The sequence below is a fragment of the Gracilinanus agilis genome, chromosome 2 (genome assembly GCF_016433145.1).
Source record: "Gracilinanus agilis isolate LMUSP501 chromosome 2, AgileGrace, whole genome shotgun sequence".
Taxonomy (NCBI): domain Eukaryota; kingdom Metazoa; phylum Chordata; class Mammalia; order Didelphimorphia; family Didelphidae; genus Gracilinanus; species Gracilinanus agilis.
In genome coordinates this window covers 577,493,062-577,516,155 of record NC_058131.1, presented here as the reverse complement: position 1 = coordinate 577,516,155, position 23,094 = coordinate 577,493,062, and the positions used below count along the sequence as shown (strand labels likewise).

The 23,094-nt window shown below is 33.1% G+C and overlaps 1 protein-coding gene across 4 annotated transcripts in view; it reads right to left on the bottom strand.

Moving 5' to 3' along the window:
• The window catches only part of VPS13C (vacuolar protein sorting 13 homolog C), a 210,849-nt gene that overhangs the window by 134,769 nt on the left and 52,986 nt on the right, over nucleotides 1–23,094 (bottom strand). For all 4 annotated transcript variants that reach the window (XM_044665387.1, XM_044665388.1, XM_044665389.1 and 1 more), the window contains 14 exons: nucleotides 20,152–20,211; nucleotides 19,681–19,761; nucleotides 17,827–17,890; nucleotides 14,722–14,849; nucleotides 13,728–13,834; nucleotides 10,671–10,842; nucleotides 8,298–8,360; nucleotides 7,307–7,442; nucleotides 6,664–6,758; nucleotides 5,538–5,680; nucleotides 4,354–4,546; nucleotides 3,776–3,890; nucleotides 3,126–3,262; nucleotides 904–1,027 (listed from right to left, as the gene is read on the bottom strand). In XM_044665387.1, coding sequence (XP_044521322.1) covers nucleotides 904–1,027; nucleotides 3,126–3,262; nucleotides 3,776–3,890; nucleotides 4,354–4,546; nucleotides 5,538–5,680; nucleotides 6,664–6,758; nucleotides 7,307–7,442; nucleotides 8,298–8,360; nucleotides 10,671–10,842; nucleotides 13,728–13,834; nucleotides 14,722–14,849; nucleotides 17,827–17,890; nucleotides 19,681–19,761; nucleotides 20,152–20,211 — 1,618 coding nt within the window. The remainder of the gene's footprint in view (nucleotides 1–903; nucleotides 1,028–3,125; nucleotides 3,263–3,775; nucleotides 3,891–4,353; nucleotides 4,547–5,537; nucleotides 5,681–6,663; nucleotides 6,759–7,306; nucleotides 7,443–8,297; nucleotides 8,361–10,670; nucleotides 10,843–13,727; nucleotides 13,835–14,721; nucleotides 14,850–17,826; nucleotides 17,891–19,680; nucleotides 19,762–20,151; nucleotides 20,212–23,094) is intronic.

The window sequence follows — 23,094 nt, the reverse complement described above, 5'->3', positions numbered from 1 at the left end:
CCAAAGTAGGATGACTAGTCTGCCTTGGGAGGCAAGGAAGTCCACCTCCCTGATTAATCACTTGCTACATGTGTACACAGGAGAGTCTTTTCATATTTTGAGTGAAAAAATGGCCATTCTTCCAACTCTGAAATCTGGTGTTTTTGTGATATGAGTTCCAGTACTTATAATCACTAGCTATGTGACCTTGGTTAAGCAGCCACAAAGTTATAATGTAACTCACTGAGAACTGAGAACAAGTTTTTTATTCTTCATTCCCAGCAATTTGATATACTTAGGAATACTCAAAATGAACTTGTTAACCAAGAGAAAATAAGTAATAGCCTGTATTAATAGTTTTTATTTTTATTACAAAAAGTACCTATAGTTATGTAAAATTATACTGCATCTAATGCTGATAAGATACACAAAAATTTTAAAATCTTTGGAAAAGACAAAAAATGAAGAGATTGTTTCTTTCTTTGTATTTGTATCCCCAGCAACTAGAAGTTTGTGCCAGATGTATTCTTGAAAAGACACTTAGTGAATGTTTGTTTAATCAATGATATAAGCATTTGTGTTAAAAATCAAAACACAATAAAAGCATTGCTAGTTTGTGCTTTAGTTAAAATAACTTAGTCAACAATATCGTGTTCTATTAAGAAAACAATTTTAATTTTCTTTGTGTGTAGTTAAATATATCCAAAATAGGCCAAGTTATGCTTGGGCTGAGACTTGGATAATATGAGAAGGCATATGTTGTGAATTGAATTTCAATTTTAACTAAGTCATTTAGACACTCCTTTACCTAAACTCCGTGGAGTTTAACAAGTCGACACCTAAGTATTCTTGTGCACCATGTATCTGACAAAGCAACTAGAATTAGAATTCCTGGATTCCAAAGTCATAATAAGAAATTTTTACCTGATCTTCCAAAAAGAAGTTGGACACTTTTAATCTCAACATCAAACTTGTCATATGCCTTATCCATTATTTCTTCTAGAGATGAAGTAGTAGTTTGTCTTTTACCTTGACCTATACTATTTAGCTACAGTGAAGAAAAAAGATATAATTTATTCCTCCCATGCATACAAAATACAAACAGTTCAATACTTTTAATTAGATCAAGTCGTGAATTAACTAAATACTTCTCCCAATGGATTCCTGGTAGTCTTTCATCAAGACCTTACCCCCACACACATTCCTTTCATTTGTTCTCTGTTCTCTCCTGAGAGGCAGGAGAGTTTGGGGGGAATGACCTGAAAGTCTCCTAATTGTATCTATTCCCCTATCCCACTACCAAAATCACTTTATTAAGCACCTACTATGTGCCAAGCACTCAACTAAGTACTTTATAACTTATATCTCATTTGATCCTCACAACAACTCCAAGAGGGAGGTGTTATTATTATCTCCATTTTACAGGTAAGGAAATTTGAGGCAGATAACTGCTTAAATGAATCATCTAGGGTAGTGATGGCAAACCTTTTAGAGACAAAGTGCTGGGCCCTGCACCCCCAATGCCCACCCCAAACCAAGTGCCATGGCCCTCCTCCCCACCACATGCTAGGTATGCTCCACCCCACTCCCTTACCCCACACAGGGGAGAAAGAAAGTGCTCCCATTGGGCAGAGGGGTGAGTGAAGTGAGGATTGTCCTCATCAAGTATAGAAGGAGAAGGGAATGGTTCAAGCCTTCTACTCCTCTCCAGCTCTGCCTCGTGTGAGCCACCTATCTTCCTGCCCTGTGCACTCCCATTGGGCAGCTGGGCAGAAGGATGAGGGATGTGAAAAAATGTCATCAGGTATGGTGGGGAATGGGAGGGGGGCACCTCCACCTGAGTTCCTCTGGATTTCTAGTAATGAACTGGGGGCGGTAGGAGGCACCACATGCCCACATAAACTTGTCTGTGTGCCATCTTTGGCACTTGTACTATAGGTTCACCATCACTGATCTAGGATCACACAGTTAATAAGTGTCTGCAACTAGATCGGAACTAAAGATCTTCCTAACTCCAGGCCCAGGACTTTTCAATTGCCTGTAGTAGAAGCTTAATAAATGCTTGCTGCCACAACAATGCTAAGGAAAAGAATGACCACTACTAATGACTGAAAACTAATTCAACAAAATTACAAAGAACAAATTACATATTTACAAACAATTACAAAGCATAGCCCCCAAAGAAGAGATATGAGAAAGCACCTTTTTTTATTCCTTTACAGTGGTAGACAATGTAATGGGACAAATATAAAACACTGTATATATTATCAGATCTTTTTTGGTAACTTAAATTGGTTTTACTTATTTTTTCTCTATTTCTTTAAATACACACATACACACACACGTATATTAAATTATATGGGATAGATAATTCTCTGGGGGTGGGGCAAGATGATATAAAAACAGCAATAAAAAAATTTTAATACATGCTGAATTGAATATTTAAGGCAGCATCTATGTGGAATCAACTGCAATTTGACAGTCTAGGACTTGGTTTTTAGCCCTCCTTTCCCCAAGTTTGACCCAAGCAGTTAGATTGCCTTGACCTTATGGTCAGTACTACCTATCTTCCCCTTCCTAAATCCATAATGGCCAATGGTTGGGTTCCAGAGTTTAATTCTTCATTCTTCAAAGAATTCTGCCATTGCATTTATTGTTTTGTTTTCCGTAAAATAATTATTAAGCTAATTCTTTCCATTTAACAAATATTGCTTTCATAGTGCATTATCCCAAGAATCAGCCTTCATCTCCAGGTCTAGTTTTCAGTCAGTCACTAGCAAAGCTGCTTCCCTCTACTTAACAAATGTTAGTAACTTAACAAATATTGAGGAACTTGCCTGAACTCTTAGAATTAAAAAAAAATTCAAACAATGAATCACAAAATTCTCAAATGTATTAAAAATAATATGCTAAAAACTGTAAATAATATGTCTGTAATATGTATGCATATTATATATATTACATTTATGTGTTTTATATGTATTATATATGTAATAATATGATGGAAATTGTCTTAAAACCGTTTCAAAGTATACAGAATAATATAACATAAGATATCTTAAGGAAAATATTCAAAAAAAGAGATGGGTTTTTGTAAGAATCAACACTGGATATAGAAAACACAACATACACACATAAATTCATACCTGAAAGGTACCAAAATCCAAAATTAGAATATCTGATTTTTCATGATGGAATCCTGTCCTTGGTACTATGAGGTAGGAAGGCTTCAAATTAATTCTTAAATCAAGAACTTTCCGTGTTTCAATAATGTGTGTAAGTCCTAAAAGATGGCAAATTGACAATAAAATATCTATTAAGAGAACAAGTTAGAAAATACAAACAAGTTATTAACAAACATTAATAATATAAATTGGAAAAAGGAACACAATATAAGGATAAAACAATCATCTTGACTATTTTAAATGGATCAGAATAGGTTACAAAGTACATGACTGTTTTTAAGCAAGCATTTAAAACTGTCCCTGATAGATGAATAACCAAAGCATGCATTCTGGGGCAGAAGACTATTATCATCTTTTGAATTTTAAAAGTCACTTGTTCACTAATATGATATGGAAGACAATCTGTCTTATTTTTAGTTTTACAATGGGTCCAGGTCATTAAAATTCAATAAAGGCTTCAAAATAGATTATTCTCAATATTGGCATTAGTGCTTAAAAATAATACATTAACTTGCATATGTACTTTTTTCTGTTTCCAGTTGCAGTTTCCAAGTAAATATCAGAAATTCTGTTTGTCATTATAAATAAATGAATTGCTCAAATAATTTTACCTGCAGCTGTTTTCTCTTTAATTTCTTCTAGTTTCATCAATGTTGCTGATGTTATCTGTTCAAGATCTAATCTCTTACTTGCTTGAAAGAATTCTGCCATTGCATTTATTGTTTTCTGTAAAATAATTATTGAGCTAATTCTTACCATTTAACAAATACTGCTTTCATAGTGCATTATCCCAAGAATCAGCTCAGTTCTAGATAACTGTTATGAGTTTGGATAATTTCCTAGACTGTCTTATAATATTGCTTTACCACATTTTCTCTAAATTTTGGGAACAAAAACTGGAAATGATTCTATGTGACATCTGTTGCTTATAAGCCTCCCAAAGAAAAGGAAAGCTAGGGACCCTAGGCAATTATATGATAAGAAAGGGTGGGAAGATCTGATAAAGGCAGATTTCATAGGAATTAAATGGAGAGGAAAGAGAGTATCATTTTAGAATCAGAAACACAGGACCTCACATCCGTAAGATGATCTAAATCATATGTATCAAAGATACAACCTGAGCCACATGATTCCAACAAAACCCCCTAGTACTGGTTCAATGTTTAACATTTTCCAGTGTTATACTTACAGCATCATAAATGATCTCTACAGGCTGAGACTGAACTACTAGAGTTTGATCAGCATTGCTATTCTCTGGATTAGTCTCAAATTCAATTTTAAGTAGTGATGAGCTGCTATCTCCAATGGAAGCCACAAGAGATGGAACAATATTTTGTTGCATTAGACCAGTTACATACCAATGTTCCAATTTTGCTTCTACCCTACAAATCAGTAAAAAAAAATAAAGTAAATGTAAGTATACTTTAATGTGATGCATGGGAAAAGATCATATAAGATTCTTTGAGAGAAAGAACTACATTTTTCAACCAAAGAACTAATTACAAACTAGCTTTTAACCCCTACAAAATCTCATACTATAATACCCTTTCAGATTTATCTTCCATTATACAAACCCCTCTTCCAGGACAAATTGATCTACTGATTGACCAATCTAAAGTGTTTAGATTTTCTCATTTCCTTGACTCTGCTCGTTGATATCATTCTCACCTGCCCATGCCCATAGTAGTTAAATGGAGAGCCCATTTTTTCCATAAAGGCTTCAAAAATAACTCTTCATTTTAATCTACATAAACTTTTGTTTATAGCATAGATTTTAATGTTTCTTAACTCATTTTGTTCATTAACTTTTTTGTGTGCTTGGATGAATTCAATGCTACTCAATTCAATAATGAAAATGCCTTTTATTATTGGTCTTTGTTTTATCACATCCATGAAGAGTTAACTGACTATAATCTTTTATATTCCTGGTTTTGTTTCAGGAAAACAAGCAAACCCTTGATCAATTCTCACAAAATAAAATGTTCCATTTTCCCCCCACAGTTTCTTTTAAAAAGGAGCAGAAGCAGGAAGAGATAGGGAGCAAGAGAAAAGAATTTTTTTTTAATGCAGTTTCACAGGCGGGATATAAAATGGAGCTGTGAACTCTAGGGTCTGGAGAATGTCTTACTTAGAAAACAAACTTATTTGAGCATACCATAAATGACAGATAGTTTAATATTTTCTCTGGATCTTCCCTTCCAACCCTGAGTTCCTGTCAATTCTAAGGTTCTTTGATCTTAAAATAAGAATATCTATATGTATTACCTTTTTAATTGGAGATTAAGACCCTTGCGGCAAGCACTATTTACAAATGTATTTGTAGCTAACATAACACAAAAAATAAATATCTCAATTCTTTCTTTTTTAATTTACCTAAGTGCCTGTGCTCCTGGTCGCTGAGATGCTTGAGTGCTTAAGCCAATGATTTGTATTTTAAGTATCTCTGGAACATTTCTGTATTCTCTGATTGTAATAGATGTGCTTAGCAGTTTTAGTGTCATTACATGGGCAACATACTGGACAGAAAGAAAAAATATTTTTAAACAAAATTTAAGTAGTTTCTATTTTCTTGCAAAATAAGTATTCAATACATATTATATGCAAAGATTAACTGAATTTAAATAATTAATATGCAAAATGTAATACAGTCAATATACTAACACATAAGTTTTGAAGGCATTTTACAGACTAATCTCTCTGGTACGTTCCTCACAACACTGTAAAGCAATTACTGCAAGTATTATTACTCCATTCTACACAAATAAGCAAATTAAGGATCAGAAGATCTAGGTACCCACCAAGGTAAAAGAGCCAATCAGATCTTATCTGAATTCAGATCTTTCTGACTTTAAATCCTGATTTTTTTCTGTAACAATAGCTAAACTTTAAAAGGTTTACAAAATACTTTACATAAACATTATTTTAATTGATCCCACCATAACCTGATGATTTAAAACTGTTCATGTTCAATACAACTTCTGTAGTCAAGAAAGAACATCATTAGAGAGTTTAATGAAAAAATCAGATTCTTGAATATTATAAGATAATCCAAAATAAGCAGACTTATAGAGAGTCATGAAGTAAACAACAGCATGATACTAACAAAATTTCACCTTTATATAGATGTTTTTAAGGTTATTCTTAAACTTGCTAACAAAGCTAAATCTAAGCAGGGGAAAGAATTTTAATAAATGAAGTTTTAAGTCCAGTCATTTAATAACACTAATAAGCAAATTCCTGGCCTTGGAATGAATCATCCAGAGGCACATAGCTAAGAACTTTCAGAGTCAGGATTAGAATCAAGGTTTTCCTGACTCCATGCTCAGGATTCTAACTATTTTTACCATTTTGCCTCCAACACCTGAGTATGATATTGAAACAAAAGCTAAATTTAAACTCTAATGTTTTTATCACTCATCCCAAAATGGTTCATATTCTAACACTTACAGCTTTAGAACAAAATACATTAGTATAATATTTATTTTCTCAACATACTTACCTGCTTAGGTAAAGTTAAGTTGTGGGTACTGTCACTATATCCAATGGCAGTGAAGAGTTTTGCCTTTTCCTCTGGAGTCATCAGGTCATCAATGGCTACAATAAAAATTCTAATTCTTTTTGGGAACTATTACAGAAAGATCACTTTACTCTGATCGATAAAAATTTACTAAAAAGTCTGATTATTTAAAGGACTCTAAGAGAAGCAGCCAAAGTGTTAGTTTAATTATACATCCTATATTTTTTTGAGTACATATTAAAACAGAGTTGGAAATCCTGGTCACATTGCATTATATATTATTTTTATAAGTTTTGGTTTAGCAGGTAAAAGTATTATGCTTGCAGATGTTATTATACAGTATTATTAAGTTAGTGCTGATTTGACAGAACCCTTTCAACCCCTTCTATGAAATTCTTGTCTATTTCCCAATATATTCACCCTCCATAAAAGATCAAAATAAAAATCTCTTCACTTTATCTTATTCAGACTTAAAGTCACACTTATTCAGATACCACACTTATATTGTATCTCATGCCATTATTTCATATTATTTTAGGGAATTTTGTTAAACTATCTAGACAAGAATGAATTATGTTGCATTTCTTTATCAATAAAATACACACTGATTTGAATTGAAACTTACTTTCAGGAACCAAGGATTCTTCATCATCTTTTCTCTTAGCTTCTTTCTTACCCCAGAAGCCACTAAACCAGCCTCCGCTCCGCTTCTCTCCTGCATCAGTAGATTTTTTTCTCAATTTTTGCCCAGATCGAATCACCTAAAAATAAAAAAAAAAATTCTTAATTTATTTTAGAATGTTTTCAATTCAAATCTTATACTATACAACAAGGCATAGTGAATTGGGAGCTCTCCATCATTGTAGTCAGCAGGAGCTGGATTCAAAGTCCACTACTAACACTTTACAGTCTTGGTTGTGTGACCCTGTGAAAGTCATTTGAATCTTCAGTGAGTCTCACATAACTCTCTAAGACTCTTAAATTACAGAAAAATTACTGGCCTGCATTGGCAAAGGGAGTTCCTGCATAACATAAACCTCGCATGTGGACTTCCCAAAAAAATATTTAGACTGTGAAAGAACTACCCCTTTTTTTAAACTGATATAAAAAACTAAGGCTGAGAGAAATTAAGTAATTTGTTCAAGGTCATAGGGCTAAAAAATGGCAGATCTGTTCATCAAATCCAAACCCTTCAGTTCCATTGACAGTGCTCTTTTTACTGTCCACAATTATATATTTAAAAAACTCTAATATATCTTTTTGTACAACTTAGAATTTACATACAGGTATCTCTCACTTATAATGTTAATTATGCATGGACATGGAAAAAAGGGTGAAAGGTAAAAAACATCTCATTTTAGTTAATATATTTTAAATGTCATTTATCAATAAAAACTAAATTGACTTTCAACTCAATTACTTTAATGGTCATTTTAATTAGTCTAATTTGATCACTATTTACACTGAAATAAACCAGTGCATAACTGTTAATTAGACACATAAGTTTTCTTCAGTTGTTTCATCAAATATTAAAATAAGATTTCTAGATGTTAGGTTTAAAAAACTAACAATAATAAAATGTTTAAAAATATAAAATCACATAAAAAGGTACCTACTTCAACTTGTGCTTGTTGCCTTGCTAAAACAATGTTGAAAACATCAAGAGTCTTCTCTAAGTCCTATAAAACAAAAGAATAGACTTTAAATAAATGAATGATTTAAAAGAGATATTTTTTAAAAAAAGGTTTATGTTCATCCAAACATATTCTTGTTCTTCTGAAAAAACTCTATTAAAATAAAAGTTTACTTGTGAGTAAAAATAAAAATCCTTAAAATGAGTCAAAATAAATTCTATAAGGTGATAAACATTTCATTAAATCCAGTTTGAAAATAAGATGTCTCTATATGTCTTATCAACCACAGTAAGCTTTATGCACAAAATTAGAAATACAAATTTTCAAAAAGAAGCCTTGTTTATACATCATCTACTCATGCTGATAGCTGGTAATATTTGTCACTGTCTCTCAAATACCATTCTTAAATCTGATGACCAATTCCTTAACTCCATTTCAGTCATACCCTGGATCTCACCATTAACTTACAAGTGCCCCTTCCTTAATTAAAAACTCAGCTCCTCCTCTGTCTGGCTATAACTTATCATATCAATCCATTTCAGCCTAATACGATCCCCTCCTAAATTCATTCTTGTCTTCATGGAGGCCTCTAATCCCTCCAGCTCTCATAACTTTCTTAGGCTATTACCCTGGCTCGGACTTCACTTCCCACCTTTTCTTATCTCATCCCTAAAGCAAGCCAAATAGACTATAAAACTATCTTCTACTCTCGAATGTCTTGTTCTACCATCATTCATTCCTCGTCAAGTCTCACCCCAGGGGTTAGTCTTACCATCTCCCTCCTCCTCAATTACTCACAGTGATAAACTGGGTTACAGGAAGTCATATAGTCATTCTAACTGAACACATTATAAATTCACAATATCCAACATTTACTGGAGACTCCCCTCTACAAAGCAATGTCTTTATTCTTCTACTGACTGCCTATCTTATTCCCCAAAATTCTACCAACCTTCATTTCTCTCTTCAAGGCTCTCACATCTTTATCTCCTTCCTCTCTCAGTTGTGAAACTTGGCTATTACTTTACTAGGACAATCATACTCTCTTCTCTCCATTGATTTATCTCCGAACCCTTTAATGTCATTCCCTTCTCTCTCCTCCTTTTCCCCTAATCTCTGACAGTGAGGTAGCTTTTCTCCTTGCCAAAGCCTTGACCCTATTGATCTTACCCGTCTTATCCAGCAGTTTGCAACCTCAATTATTCTTCTTCCTCTACTCTGATTCCTACTACCTTCTTACCACTTTCAACAACTCCTTATCTACTGGTTTCTTCTTTACTGCCTCTAAGCATATCCAAGTCCCCTTTATGAAACCCTCAGTTCACTCTGTTAACCCTTCAAACTATACCTCTCCTCCCTTTATCAGCTGAATTCCTTGAAAAAAAGTTGCCTATACTCTCTGCTTCTACTCCGTTTCCTCTTACTCCTCAAACCTTGTAATCTGGCTCCTGAATTCACCACAAGACTAAATCTGCTCTTGCCAAAATCACCAAAGGTCTTTCAAGAACCAGCTCAAAAACCACTTTCTTTGTGAAGTCTCTCCAATCCACTTGACTGTATCATCCCTCTCAAACTAGCCTGTATTTTATATCTTTGATTCTCATTGTATTTTTATATACCCTTGCTGATTCTTCAATTAAAATGGAAGCTCTCTGAGACTGGTATTATTTTATTCATTGTACTTATATCCCTATAACCAAGCGCAGTACAAAGAACATAGCCAATATTTGATTATTAATTCTGTTCTTTTCACACAAAAAATTATGATGTTAATAGCTTTAACAAATCACAAGAACATGGACATGAAAAAAACATAAACTGCTTTGGAGAATTAAAAAAAAATCCATAGGAGTGAATATTCTCACTTCTATTTCAAAAGTCTAATTGACTGAGAATGTAATTCACTGTACATATAATGAATCAGGGGCAGAAATAGGTCTAGAACCCAGGTTCCACGAACTAACCTTACTTTTTCTATCTTTAAGCTACATAGAAAAAGTTATGTTTTTAACTGAAAATAGTTTCCTGGAAGAAGCATATAATAGTAAATGTAATTACTATGCCACTACTTTTATTAGTCAATAACTGAAAAAATTTTAATGACTCAATGTGAAAACTAGATAGTTATGCAAAATAGTATATGCCAAAATTAATATGCTAGTAAAATGTCAAATAATTGAAAAGTTCACATTTATTAAAACTTGTTTTTGCATCAAGGTCACTAACTAAAAGAAAATGGGACTTCTGACTTAGATACCAAATAGATTCAGAAGTAAACCCACATTTCCCCTTAATCATTAATTAACATCCCCAAAACAAAGCAAATTATAATAGTATTAAATAAGTAGGAAATACCTGAATTTCGTTTTGTACTTCTTCTGTGATTTTACTCTGGGTTAGTTTACTTTTGTATGCATTTTTATAATGCTTGAGAAACTGCCTGTGCTTTTTTATATTATTCCATGACCACATCCGTGTATGTCGTCTTATGTGAACTTCAAGAATAGCATCAATTGCATACTTCCACCTGAAAAAAAATGAAAATTTTTTATAGAAAGTTAGGATTTATGAAGGAAAAAACTGGAGGAAACTTACCTCAGCAACAGCATTACAAGTAAGTACCTCTTACACTGTAATCGGGTGAAGAAAATCCAATTAAAAAAAAACACTACAGAATGGACCCCTAACTCCTTTGAGAAATCCTTTCATTCAACTTGTCTCTCTATCATATATTCCACAGTCACTATTCTGAAATTTCCTCCCCTTATTTAAGAAAAACTTGGGAAGAATTTTATGAACTGATACAGAATTAAGAGACCAGAATTAAGACAATTTATACAACATTACTGTAAAGACAAACAACTCTGAAATACTTCAGAATTCTGATCAATGGAATAAACCTGTGATTCCAGAGTACATACTAATGATGAAGCTTGCTATCCAGTCATATTGCTTGCCTTCTAAATGAAAAGCTAAAGGGAAGGAGAAGGGAATTTGGAAATGAACATTTTTTTATTTTAATTAAAATTTTAGAAGTGAATTCAAGGAACAGACTGAGACATATATATATATATATTTTGGACAAGGTCAAAGCAGAAAGTTCTTTTGTCTGTATATTTTTGTTACAAAGGTTTTGTTTTTCTTTCTTTTCCAATGTTAGAGAAGGAATGAGAGACAAAGCTGCTAGATTTTTGCTCATTGAAGAAAATTTTTAATTAAAAACCCATAAAAATTACTATCTTCCATTCCAAATTCAAAACATATGTCTTTCTCAACTAAGGTGGGGGCAAGCTACTAGCTGAAAATTCTCCCACTCCTCAAAATTATCTGTCTTCACCTATATTTTTCTTTTTCCCTTCTGGACACTGACTTTTCCGTCACTGAAAAAATTCAGGCCATTCACCAAGAACTCTATCTTCTCCCACTCTCCTCATCTAAATCACTCAGACATTCTCTATTTTCCCTTTCACTACAGTCTCTAACAAAGTTACCCTTCTACATTCCAAAGCCTTATACATATATCCGTGATCCCATATGATCCTGTCTATTCCATCAGATTATGTCCAGCATTACCTCATCTTCTAATCATTCCTTTATCTTTTTGTTCCTTCCCTGATCCCTACAAACAAGTTCTCATTTCCCCCATGTCTAGAAGGTTCTCTCTCTTCATTTATGCTTCTTAGTTAACCCTGGTTTCCTTTGTAATTCAGTTCAAATACCCACTTTTGCAAGACGGTCTTACCCAGCTCCTTCAGCTACTAGAAAGCTCCCCCTTTTATAATTATCTTTCATCTAGTTTTTACATTATATACTTATTTATTTATATGTTATTTCCCTTATTCCTATTAGAATATGAGCTCTTTGAGAATAGGGACTGTTTTCGCCTTCATATCTCTAGCTCATAATATAACTTTGCCAAAATAATCACAGGTAAGCCACCCAGTCTAGAAATATTAACCACTTAGGTGCTGAGCACCCCAAAGATAGCCAATTTGACTCTAACCTGTCTTCTATTCTTGACTTCCTTTCCTTATATCACTCATCCCTTCCTATACATTTGGTAAGAACTAAGTGTTTAATAAAAATTTACTAAGAGACTTTATCCATCCCCATTCCTTCTGGAACAGCTAATAGAGAATCATCTGATTCTCTATTTTCATCCTCTCTTATTTCCTAATTTAGGGCCTTTTCTTATTATTGTACATGTTGTATGCATTTTGAAGGATGGAATAGTTATGTTTTATTTTTGTAGCTCTACTATCTAAAACATTGCTAGAAATAATAGATACTTAATGCTTGTTGAATAAAAGGCACAGAGATAAGAGAGGAAAGCACACAAAAGGGATGAAAAATAATTTGGCTGGAAAAAAAATACCTTATAAGACAAAGCTACCAAAGACTAGCTAGTGTAAGCTTGTGGAAAGTCTTGAACAATCAGTAAAAGGAGGCAATGGGGAATCATTAAGGACTTTTGATCTGAGGTATAATTAGAACAGACAATAATAGTGCAAAGGATGGACTGGGAAAAGACTTGACCAGAAGAAACACCAGTTAAATCTTATTTATAATAAATCCTTACTCAGAACCTACTATATATACAAGGCACTTTCTTTCAGGCATAGAAATATAAAAACACAGTCCCTATCCACAGAAATCTTTTTTAGTATAGAATAAGGGGAGAAAGGAAAAAAAACTTTTATAATTATATATTATGATTAATTTTATATGTAAATACCAAAAGAGAGATACAAAGGGCTAAAATTCCTCAGAAGAAGCAATACTTTTAGCAGAGGTGATAAGAGAAAGTAATACAAAAGAATTAAGGAAAGTATTAAAGGGTAAGAAGAATATCAATATGAGGCAAACAACATTTCAAGTAAGAAATTAACACAAACAGAGATACAGAATTAGGAAAAGTATAAGAAACAAAGAGTCTGGACTGGTTACATGGGGGGAAAAAACAATTGGAAAGGTGGCTTGAAATTATTAAATACACTTTATTGATGACATCTAGTTGGCTCAGTGGATTGAGAGAAAGGTCTAGAGACAGTAGGTTAAAATCCAGCCTCAGACACTTCATTGCTATGTTAAGTCACTTACCTCCACAGTTGTCCTGCCCTTACCTCTCTTCTGCCTTGGAATCAAATTCCAAGATGAAAGGTAAGGGGGAGAGAGAGAAAGAAAGAGAGAGAGACAGAGACAGAGACAGAGACAGAGACAGACAGAACAAAAATACTTTTTTAATTAAGATTTATGGAAGGACATGGATAAGAAGTATACAGGATGAAAAGATGTATAAGTTGAGATCTACAGATAGAAAAATACAAATGCACTTAAAAATGACCATAACATCCTAACAATTTTAATAACTTTCATCTTCTAGAAAAAATAAAGAATAAGCTGCAAACTTACCACTGTCGACCATTAGTATGTAATGGCAAATAAGGCCTATATTTCCTATATGGAGCATTCCTAACCATATAATCCACTGATTCCAGAAGATCAATCATACTGAGATACTATCAAAACAAAAGCAGTAATTAATTGATCATACATATACACAAATAAGCACTAAATTTTATTCTTCAGCTGTCAAACCAATTTCCCAAATAACTATAACATGCTCTGCTAAGATCCTATTCTCTATCTTTTTTATGTCACATAATACATAAGCTTCTGAAAGCTGTGCTAAGAGAAGACAAACCCTGATAATGTTCCACTGTAAAAGACTAGGTAGAGCTTTTGTTTTGTGTCCTGATATCTAAAGACCAACCAGGGTAAATTTATAAAAATTCATCACCAAAAGGTTGGCTAAGTGATTACTTTTCTGATTCTTTAAGAGGGTTTTTTAATCTGCCTGAAGAGAATACCACCACCAGTAAAACCATGCATCTTCTGAAATGTAGGTGTCATGAAAGCCCTATAGAACAGAAACAGAACAAAACTCCTCATTTAGGGTCCTTAAGTCTTCCTCATCAATTTCTTGGACTCTTATTCTTATAATTCTAACCCAAACAAATATCTGGTCTAGGTAAGGAAAACTTCAAAAGAAATTCTGCCTGCATGGGTGCTCCTTATCATCAAGTGTTCAGTACTCAGTATTTTCCAAGGAATGTTCTGACTTCTAAAGGTTTCAAGATATACATGGAAAAAAATCTCTAGAAACTTTCATTAATAACTGGGAACAAAAAGATTAGCATGCAATTTGCTATGCCTTTTTTTAAAAAAAGATTACAATGAATAATAATAGCTTTTTAATTTGAGTAGAATTTTTTAAAAAATATATGAAAACATAAAATTTCTATGACATATTCAAAATATCTAAAGCCACATTCAAGATGAAGAAATAGGCAACAAAGAATTCTGCAAATGATTGAGAGCAAAGAAATGTCCAACTATCTCTTACCTGGGGCTTGGTCAATTCAATAGCAATGTTTTGTACTTCTACATTGCAATCAAGTTTGGGTGTTTTGAGTTCAGCTTCTGCATGAGGATTCATATAGAGTTTTGCAGAGGCAGATACTGGCCTGAAAACTAACGTAACATATAAAGTCATAAGGTGTATTTATGCCACTGTAAGTAAGCCACTGGAAACAATATGGAATAAAATAATAAATCAAATGCTGCTTAAAACACCGAGATGAAAATTATGAAAATAGATTATTATTACCCTCAAAAAAGCATCTCTATATCTACCATATATATGTAACTATGAAAATAAGTACGATATAACAAACCAATGATTTGTCTTGGTATAGAAAGAGGAAAAAATATGGAGTTAGCTGGCTTCAAAAGCCCAGCACATTGTATAGATCTCCTGTGAAACAACTATAGAACATAGAAAAGTTCCATAAGATAGGAAGGCATAAGACCTGCAATGTTCATAATGGGAGGAGCTGTACATTTTGAGATCAGAAATTTATCCGAGTGTGAATGGATACAAATGGAAATTATATAAACATATGCACATATGATTAACTCAATTATTTAGGAGGTATTTAATCAGTTTTCTGCTCTGACCTACCATTTTGCCATTTACTGTTTAACTGTTCATTGTGTAATTTCTATGCAAGGGGAAATGATAAATAAAACAGAATTCAAGTCAATCTTGTGTAAAACTCAGCATTTAATCATAAATAAAATTTTAAGTTATGCAGAAATCCTTGAAAAATTAATTTGAGATAAAAATAGAATTTAAAAGATATGCTATAAATGTGTTAACTACTGATTCGTCTAGAAATTAATTACATGTCATAATTCATTATTTTAAATATCCTATCCCATTGACAATTTGCTTCTTCCATCAGGTATATTGCCAAAGTTGCTAAAGTCAAATAAAAAATTAAATTGACAGTCAATATATCCACAAAATGGCAATTCATTAATAATCAAAATACAGAATTTTTACAAGTCAATTTCAATAATGCAAAACAATTTTAATTTTTAAAAACTGTTTACTAGCTATTTTTCATTAATAGTAGAAAACTCATAATATGCCATACAGTTAAAATACCATACAATTAATTTGAATCAAGTTGAGAGTTTTATAATCTGGGAACAAACTTGACACTACAAAAACCATAAACAATTTTCATTTTAAAAAATCAAAAGGATAAATTATTCAGTATAGTGGTGTTAGCTATTATTTCTCAAAGCTAAAAAGAGATAGTGCTTAAAGACAGTGAGGCTGTCAGAGTCTACTTTTAGTTTTAATCTTTTACTTTTCAAGAATAGAAAATATTAGAAATGTCATCAGTAGTCAACTAATTCAACTTATTCCTGTACAAGAATCTCTTATCAAAGTGGTCATCTGACTTTTACTTCATGTCTTCCCAAGAGATAACAATTGTAGGCCCAACTTCTGGCCCTCAAAGCAAAGCTACTGGTCTTCTAGGTCTTAGACAGATACTTCAACATAAGACCAAGAGTCCTAGAGACCTTCAGAAGGACTATAAGCAGAATCTGTGCTTCCTGAGCCTGTGCAGTTGAGCTTGAATGTTTGGCTATTCATCTGCTCAATAACGAGTAACCTTAAGCCTGTGGAAATTGGATTCCTGAAGTACCCCCCTTCAAACACTCCCCAAAAAAACTAGGAATGGTCAGGTAGAGGGAACTGGTTTCTCTGCCTGTAAGTAGACCCTCTTCCCTTGTCACTTCTAAAAAAGACGGAGGAATGGAAAAAGGCAAGAGAACAAGTGATAGTAATAGTCAGGTATTGGCTACTATAACCCCCTCCTCTAGTTTTTTCCCTGGAATATGATTACTGAACTTAAAATGTTATCATCAGATTCTCTATCCCAGGTATACTTGGCCCCTCTGCCTCATCCTGCTTTACTTTGATTATAGAATCTACTCCTTTTTCTCCATATATATCACTGTTCCCAATCTATTCAAAGAGCCCATTTCTGAAAGTAAAGGCTTAAAAAGAGACAGATGGGTTTACAAGAAATCTTCCCTCCTTAGGCATATTGATTACAACATTCCTCTTCTATGAAGTGAACTCTCTTCTGCTTTTTAGTGATGGCAAGATGAGACTCTTGGCCCAAATCTGGTCCATTTGACCAATCCCTTTTCTTGCCAAGAGGAGGAGCTCTCACTATCTAGCTTTTACTTGTTCCTACTCTCCAAGTCAGAGAATCCCTAGGGTGCAAAAGGACCAGTACTTCAGTGATCTGGGGATGGGATAGAGCACAGGGTTGCTCATTTCAAGAGAGAGGCCTCATAACTCCTAGGTGGTCCTCAGTCATGGTCCTTCTGTCTCAAATGAAAGATGTTCAAGTCTTACAATGTAAGTTGTTTGAGACAAAACTGTAGAGCAAGTGGGGAAGTAGGGAAGATGAAGACAGGCAGGAGCAGATAATACTCTCCTACTGGAAAGAGGTTGTTCTAAGGTACTACTTCAGATTAATTCAAGTAAATGTATATTAAGCACCAAGAAAAATTTGCTGAAGTGAAGAAGTTGTAGCATTTATTATCTGGAGAAAATATAGCATTACATAAATAGATTGATTAGGTAGTCAATAAGGATTTAAGTCTTAACATGAAAGGACTGACAGTGAAATCTACTTCCCTCCCTTTGGCAGAAAGATGGCAGATGATCAGTGTGCAGAAAGGCATACAACTCATAATGCTGAACATAGCCAATGGGTTGGTTTATTTTGTTTAAGTGGCTAGATCTAATTGAAGTGATCACTGGCAAGTAACATCTACATTCTTTTTTTTTAATATCAGTAAAAATTTTATAGAAAAAATGATGCATAATGTGTTTTGCCTAGTAGGTACCTTTAAAATGGCATATTTTTTAATAATTAGTTCAAATTCAAAAAATCAAAACTTTAATATCCAAACATTGATCCATTTTTATGAAGCTAAGATACAGAAAAAGAAAAAAAAACCTTAGCTATCCATTTTGCTTTACTTCAACTACTACCCATAAGTATGTTTAGAAGGCATATTGTAAAAATAGTCATATATTCAGCAAAGATATAAGATTAATTTAACCATTACTTACTATATTGATAGTTTGGAGATTTACTTCTACTACTACTGGAAAGGATTCCACTTTTCAAATGATCCTAACCAAAGAAAAAAAAATTTTTTTCACAAGATAAAAGAAATATTTATGTACATATATATGCATCATATCCTATGATATATATACATAATATATTATTAAAGGCAGAAAAGATAAGAAGAGAACTTTTAAAATTTAAATATAAAACAATAGCTCTTTATTTCCTTTTAGAACTTTTATTTGAAACTTTATTCTTAAGCACAACTAGGTGGTTCAGTGGATTGAGAGTCAGGCCTGGAGACAGGAAGTCCCAGGTTCAAATATGGCCTCAAACATTTCCTTGTTTTGTGATCTTGGGCAAGTCACTTAACCCCCATTGCTTAGTCCTTATCACTCTTACACCTTAGAATTAATACACAGGATTGATTCTAAGATGGAATGTAAAGGTTTAAAAAAATAAATAAATCTTTATTCTCCTTTTTGGAATCCAGAAATAAATGCAAAAAACAAGTTGCAGATTCATATTTTGTTATAAGTACAAAAAAAGTAATTCTAAAATAGTTTAAATTAGAACATTTTAAAACAAATACAATGGAATTTCCATTGAATTTAAATAGCTATATTTTAAAAGTATATGCAGATAGTATATATTAATTCTCAAAATATTTCAGTAATTACAATTAGTATCTACAGAAAGATCAAAGAATTAGAATTAAAAGGAACTTTAAGTATATATTTGTGAAAAATGAGACTATATCAGTTTAATCCTTATCAATAAAAGAAAATTTAGACTAATTCATGAACAGTTCTATTGATTCTTTTTCCTTAAGTAAACTATTCTAAATAAAATGTCTTTTCATCAATAATTATGGCGAATAATAAATGAAAATGCTCTTATCTTTTTTTTTAAATCCTTACCTTCTGTCTTAGAATCAATCCTGTGTATTGTAAGGCAGAAGAGTGGTAAGGGCTAGGCAATGGGGGTCAAGTGACTTGCCCAGGGTCACAAAGCTAGGAAGTGTCTGAGGTTAGGTTTGAACCCAGGACCTCCTGTGTCTGGGCCTGGCTCTCAATCTACTTAGCCACCCAGTTGCCTCCTTGCTCATATCTTTTTTTTTTTTAATTTTTTTTAAACCTTAATATCTTTTTTATATATATCCTTCTATATTAATTTTCTTTGTTATAGGGCTAGGCAATGGGGGTTAAGTGACTTGCCCAGGGTCACACAGCTAGGAAGTGTCTGAGATCAGATTTGAACCTAGGACTTCCCATCTCTAGGCCTGGCTCTCAATCCACTGGGCCATCCAGCTGCCCCCTTGCTCATATCTTTTAACCAAAGTTGGGCATCTAACTAAGGTTAGATATCTCAGATCTAAAATAGCATAATTTTTGTTTATAATAATTGTTTTCATATTGGGAGATAAAAATTATGATATTAAAAATCCCCAATGCTGTTTCTTTAGATTTTAATTGGCATTTCTAAGTTTAAATTATCCTATAACTACTTTTTAAAATTAATACTTTCTATTAATTTCTTCTGAAATTTGCCCAAATACTTCAAGGATATTTAAGCTACTTGGACTCAACAGTTTAAGTCTTCTCCCTCTATCAATGTACATCATAGCCCCTTTAGATACTAAATATGTAAGAGATGCTATGGTTAAGAAATTTATCATTCTGAATACCACCTGATGATGAGTTTGGCTAGGTTGGTTGTTATACAAAGAATATTTGAACATACAAGAAGAGTAATGAATGGGTTAAGATCTGCACTGCTTCAATGAGATTCATGAGGGTTACTTATGTATTTAAGTTCTGAAATCTGGTCAATAAATGCATAAAGTGAATTACCAATATCTGTTCCTTGGATCCCCGGTAACATGTACTGCAGTTTACATTCCAATAGGCACTAAGACTATCAAGGCGTACAAGCTACAAAAGAAAAAGATTAATGCCACCAGCCAATTAGAACATTGTCTTTTCTTAATAACTATCTTCTCTTTGAAAAAAAATATGGAATAAAATTTAAAAGACTCTATTCAATTTATACTTTGAAAATTTTCATGGAAAATATTGTATTATGGAAATCTAAAACGACATAACTATAGAGCTGTTAAGAGAATACATTTTACACACTGAGAAATTAAGACCCTAAGAAGTTAACTGATATTCTCAGGCACATAAAGAGTGACAAAATCAGGGCTAAAGCCCAGATTTCCAGCTTTCAGTTCAACACACAATCTATTAAAGCAAGGTACCAATAATAGACAACATAAAATTTCCTACATTAAGAAGTGAGAAAATTCATCTCTAATACATTACCTTGTATATGATCTTTGCAGCTTCATTTAATATACAAGGAGTCCAATTTTCATTAGCACTCTAAAGAATGAAAAGAAAGACAAAGTTAGAAATCAAAAAGATATTCTGAATAAAAATACATAAAACTTGAATATGTTTTATTCAAAATGAAAGTTAAAAAAATCATGACAATGATTCTTTTCTTAAGGATATAACTGTATTGTCACTTAAAAGAAAGAGAAAGTGAGATAGCTGAATTTTCTGAGTTATTTTAATCAGTTCATATTCATAGAACATTTTGAAATACTTATTAGAGGAAAATGTAGTCAGATTTATCTCTTCCCTTCATTTTACTTGCAAAACCAGTACCAAGAGGTGATTTAGTAACTTGATTATAAGAAAACATTTAATATGTGGCCTTATAGGTCATTAGCATGAATATACTAAAATATGATAAGTACTAATTCCACCAAAGACAAAAATGAGAAACACCACTGTCCATTCTACAATATTGCTCTTTTTTTTAAATTTCCTTTTTTAAAAAAACCTTTACCTTCTGTCTTAGAATCAATACTGTGTATTGGTTCCAAAGGAGAAGAATGGTAAGGGTTAGGGAATAGGAGTTAAGTGGCTTGCCCAGGGACACACAGGTAGGAAGTGTCTGAGGTCAAACTTGAACCCAGGACCTCCTATCTCTAGGCCTGGTTCTCTATCCACTAAGCCACCTACCTGCTCCTAATATTGCTCTTTTTCTACTGAAAATGAGAGTGCCTTTTTCAAGAATACCTGTGCTCCTAAACAATATGTAGAAATAAGTGAATTATGTATAACATTCTGGCATTTTTTTTAAATCTAGAGTGTATATCGTCACACAGGATGGAAAAGTATGGATGGGTTGCTAAACTAATGCTAATCACTGGAAATATCCATTTAAATATTTGGTTGGGTATCTGAAAACTAAACTGCTAAAAATATTATCTATTCAAATAAAGCAAAAAGGGGGCTTAAAAACAAATCTGCTTAAGAACCATGGCTATATTAGTTTCCTATATACATTTTATAAGGGTAAAAGGAAGAAAATGGAGAGAAAAGCAAAGAAGAATGAATCAGGGATGAAGAAGAGGGAAGGGGGCGAGAAGGGTGCTCATGCTGAAGTAAACAAGAATAACTTTTGGAAATGGGTCTGACAAATTCAGTCACGTTAACTGACACAAATGTCACAAGACGGTTGTGATTTTTTTCAAAGAAAGAAAAACAGTTGTAAATATGTTAAATATGTACTTCTCAGGGCTTTCAACAAAGAGTGAAATATGATTTCCACACTTAGGAAAATTTAATTATACATACATAGGTCTTCTTTCCCAACTGCTCTGTGTCTTTCTCTATTTCTCTCATTTTCCCCTTCTATCTACCTGTCTCTTTCTCCTATCTCCTACATTTTCCTTCCTTTGTCTGCTCCTTACCTAGGCATAATATAAATCTGAAATATATTCCATAAATACTAATAAAAATAGTTTTGTTTCCTGTCTTAATTTAAGAGCAAATTAATAAAATTACTCTGATAATCTGAGAAACAATAATAAAAATTTGCTTTTGGATAATGTGGACCCTGATTTTTTTTTTGTCAGTGACTCAAAAGAAACATGTTTCTCACTTTAGTATACAATTCCCTAGGCTTGAAACATTTATTCCTAAATTCCCTAAGTAAGGATTCTCTGCTCTCCTTGTTCTACCCTTTCTCTCTCATAATGCATAGAATTCAAATTTATATCTATACCTTAAGAACAAAATATTTATGATTATCCCTGCAAACACTAAGGATTTGTACAAACTCCATGAATATTTCACAATTGGACAATGTCAGAGCTAAAAAGAAGAAAAGATATTATCCAGTTCAGTATTTCAAACAAAAATAGAAACAAGGGACACTAAATTGTATATGCAGGCTGCATATCAACTTAGAAAATCACATATTATCTGTGTCTTATAGTATTATTATTTATTTTGTTAAATATTCCCCAATTACATCTTAATTTTGTCTGTGCTCCACTCAATTTCTCATTTTTAAGATGAGGAAACTATAGACCAAAGGGGTACACAGGGAATTAGTGGGAGAGTCAGGTGCCCTTAATTCATAAAAGAGGAACGAGACAGGAAAAACATTAGGACAATTTGAAGTCATGAGTCCCAATGAAAGAATTTTGAAGAAAAGATATCGCAGAACAAAATGCTGCAGAAAAGCATGGATGCTGACGTGACTGAGGGAAAAAAGCAATGAGTTTGGCTATGAAAGTTACTAGTGATCTTGAAAAAAGCAATTTGGGTATCAGGGTAGGGCTAAAATTCAGATAACATTAAACTGGCAGCAAAGAAGTAGAGTCAATAGCTGTGGCAGCCCACGTTTTTAATAAGTGTGGTAGCCAAGGGAAAGAGACCAAGAAAAAATGGTAACTGGGGACAGTTGGGTGCCTCAGTGGATTGAGAGACAGACCTAGAGACAGGAGGTCCTGGGTTCAAGTTTGACATCAGACACTTCCCAGCTGTGTGATCCTGGGCAAGTTACTGAACTCCCATTGCCTAGCCCTTACCACTCTTCTGCCTTGGAACCAGAACACAGAATTGATTCTAAGATGGAAGGTGAGATGGGGGGCTTTGGGGGTTTTGTTTTAAAGGGAAAAAAATGTATTAACAATAATAGGTCAAAAAGATTTTTTTATATAAAAACATTTTAGAAGTCCATGGAAAATAAAAGGCTAAAACATGTGAGAGGGAATAATAATGTAAGGGAAAAGGATATAATCAAGAAGACAGGAAGAGGTAGGAATCAAGAGGAAAGGGAGGAATTAGCCTTGGAAAGAATCAGATGGATGAGGTTGAAGAAATTCTGCTGGGGAGAATAAGAGGCAAAGTCATCTGTAAATAATGAAAGGGACAAAATAATTAAATTGACTGGTTCAGAAGTAA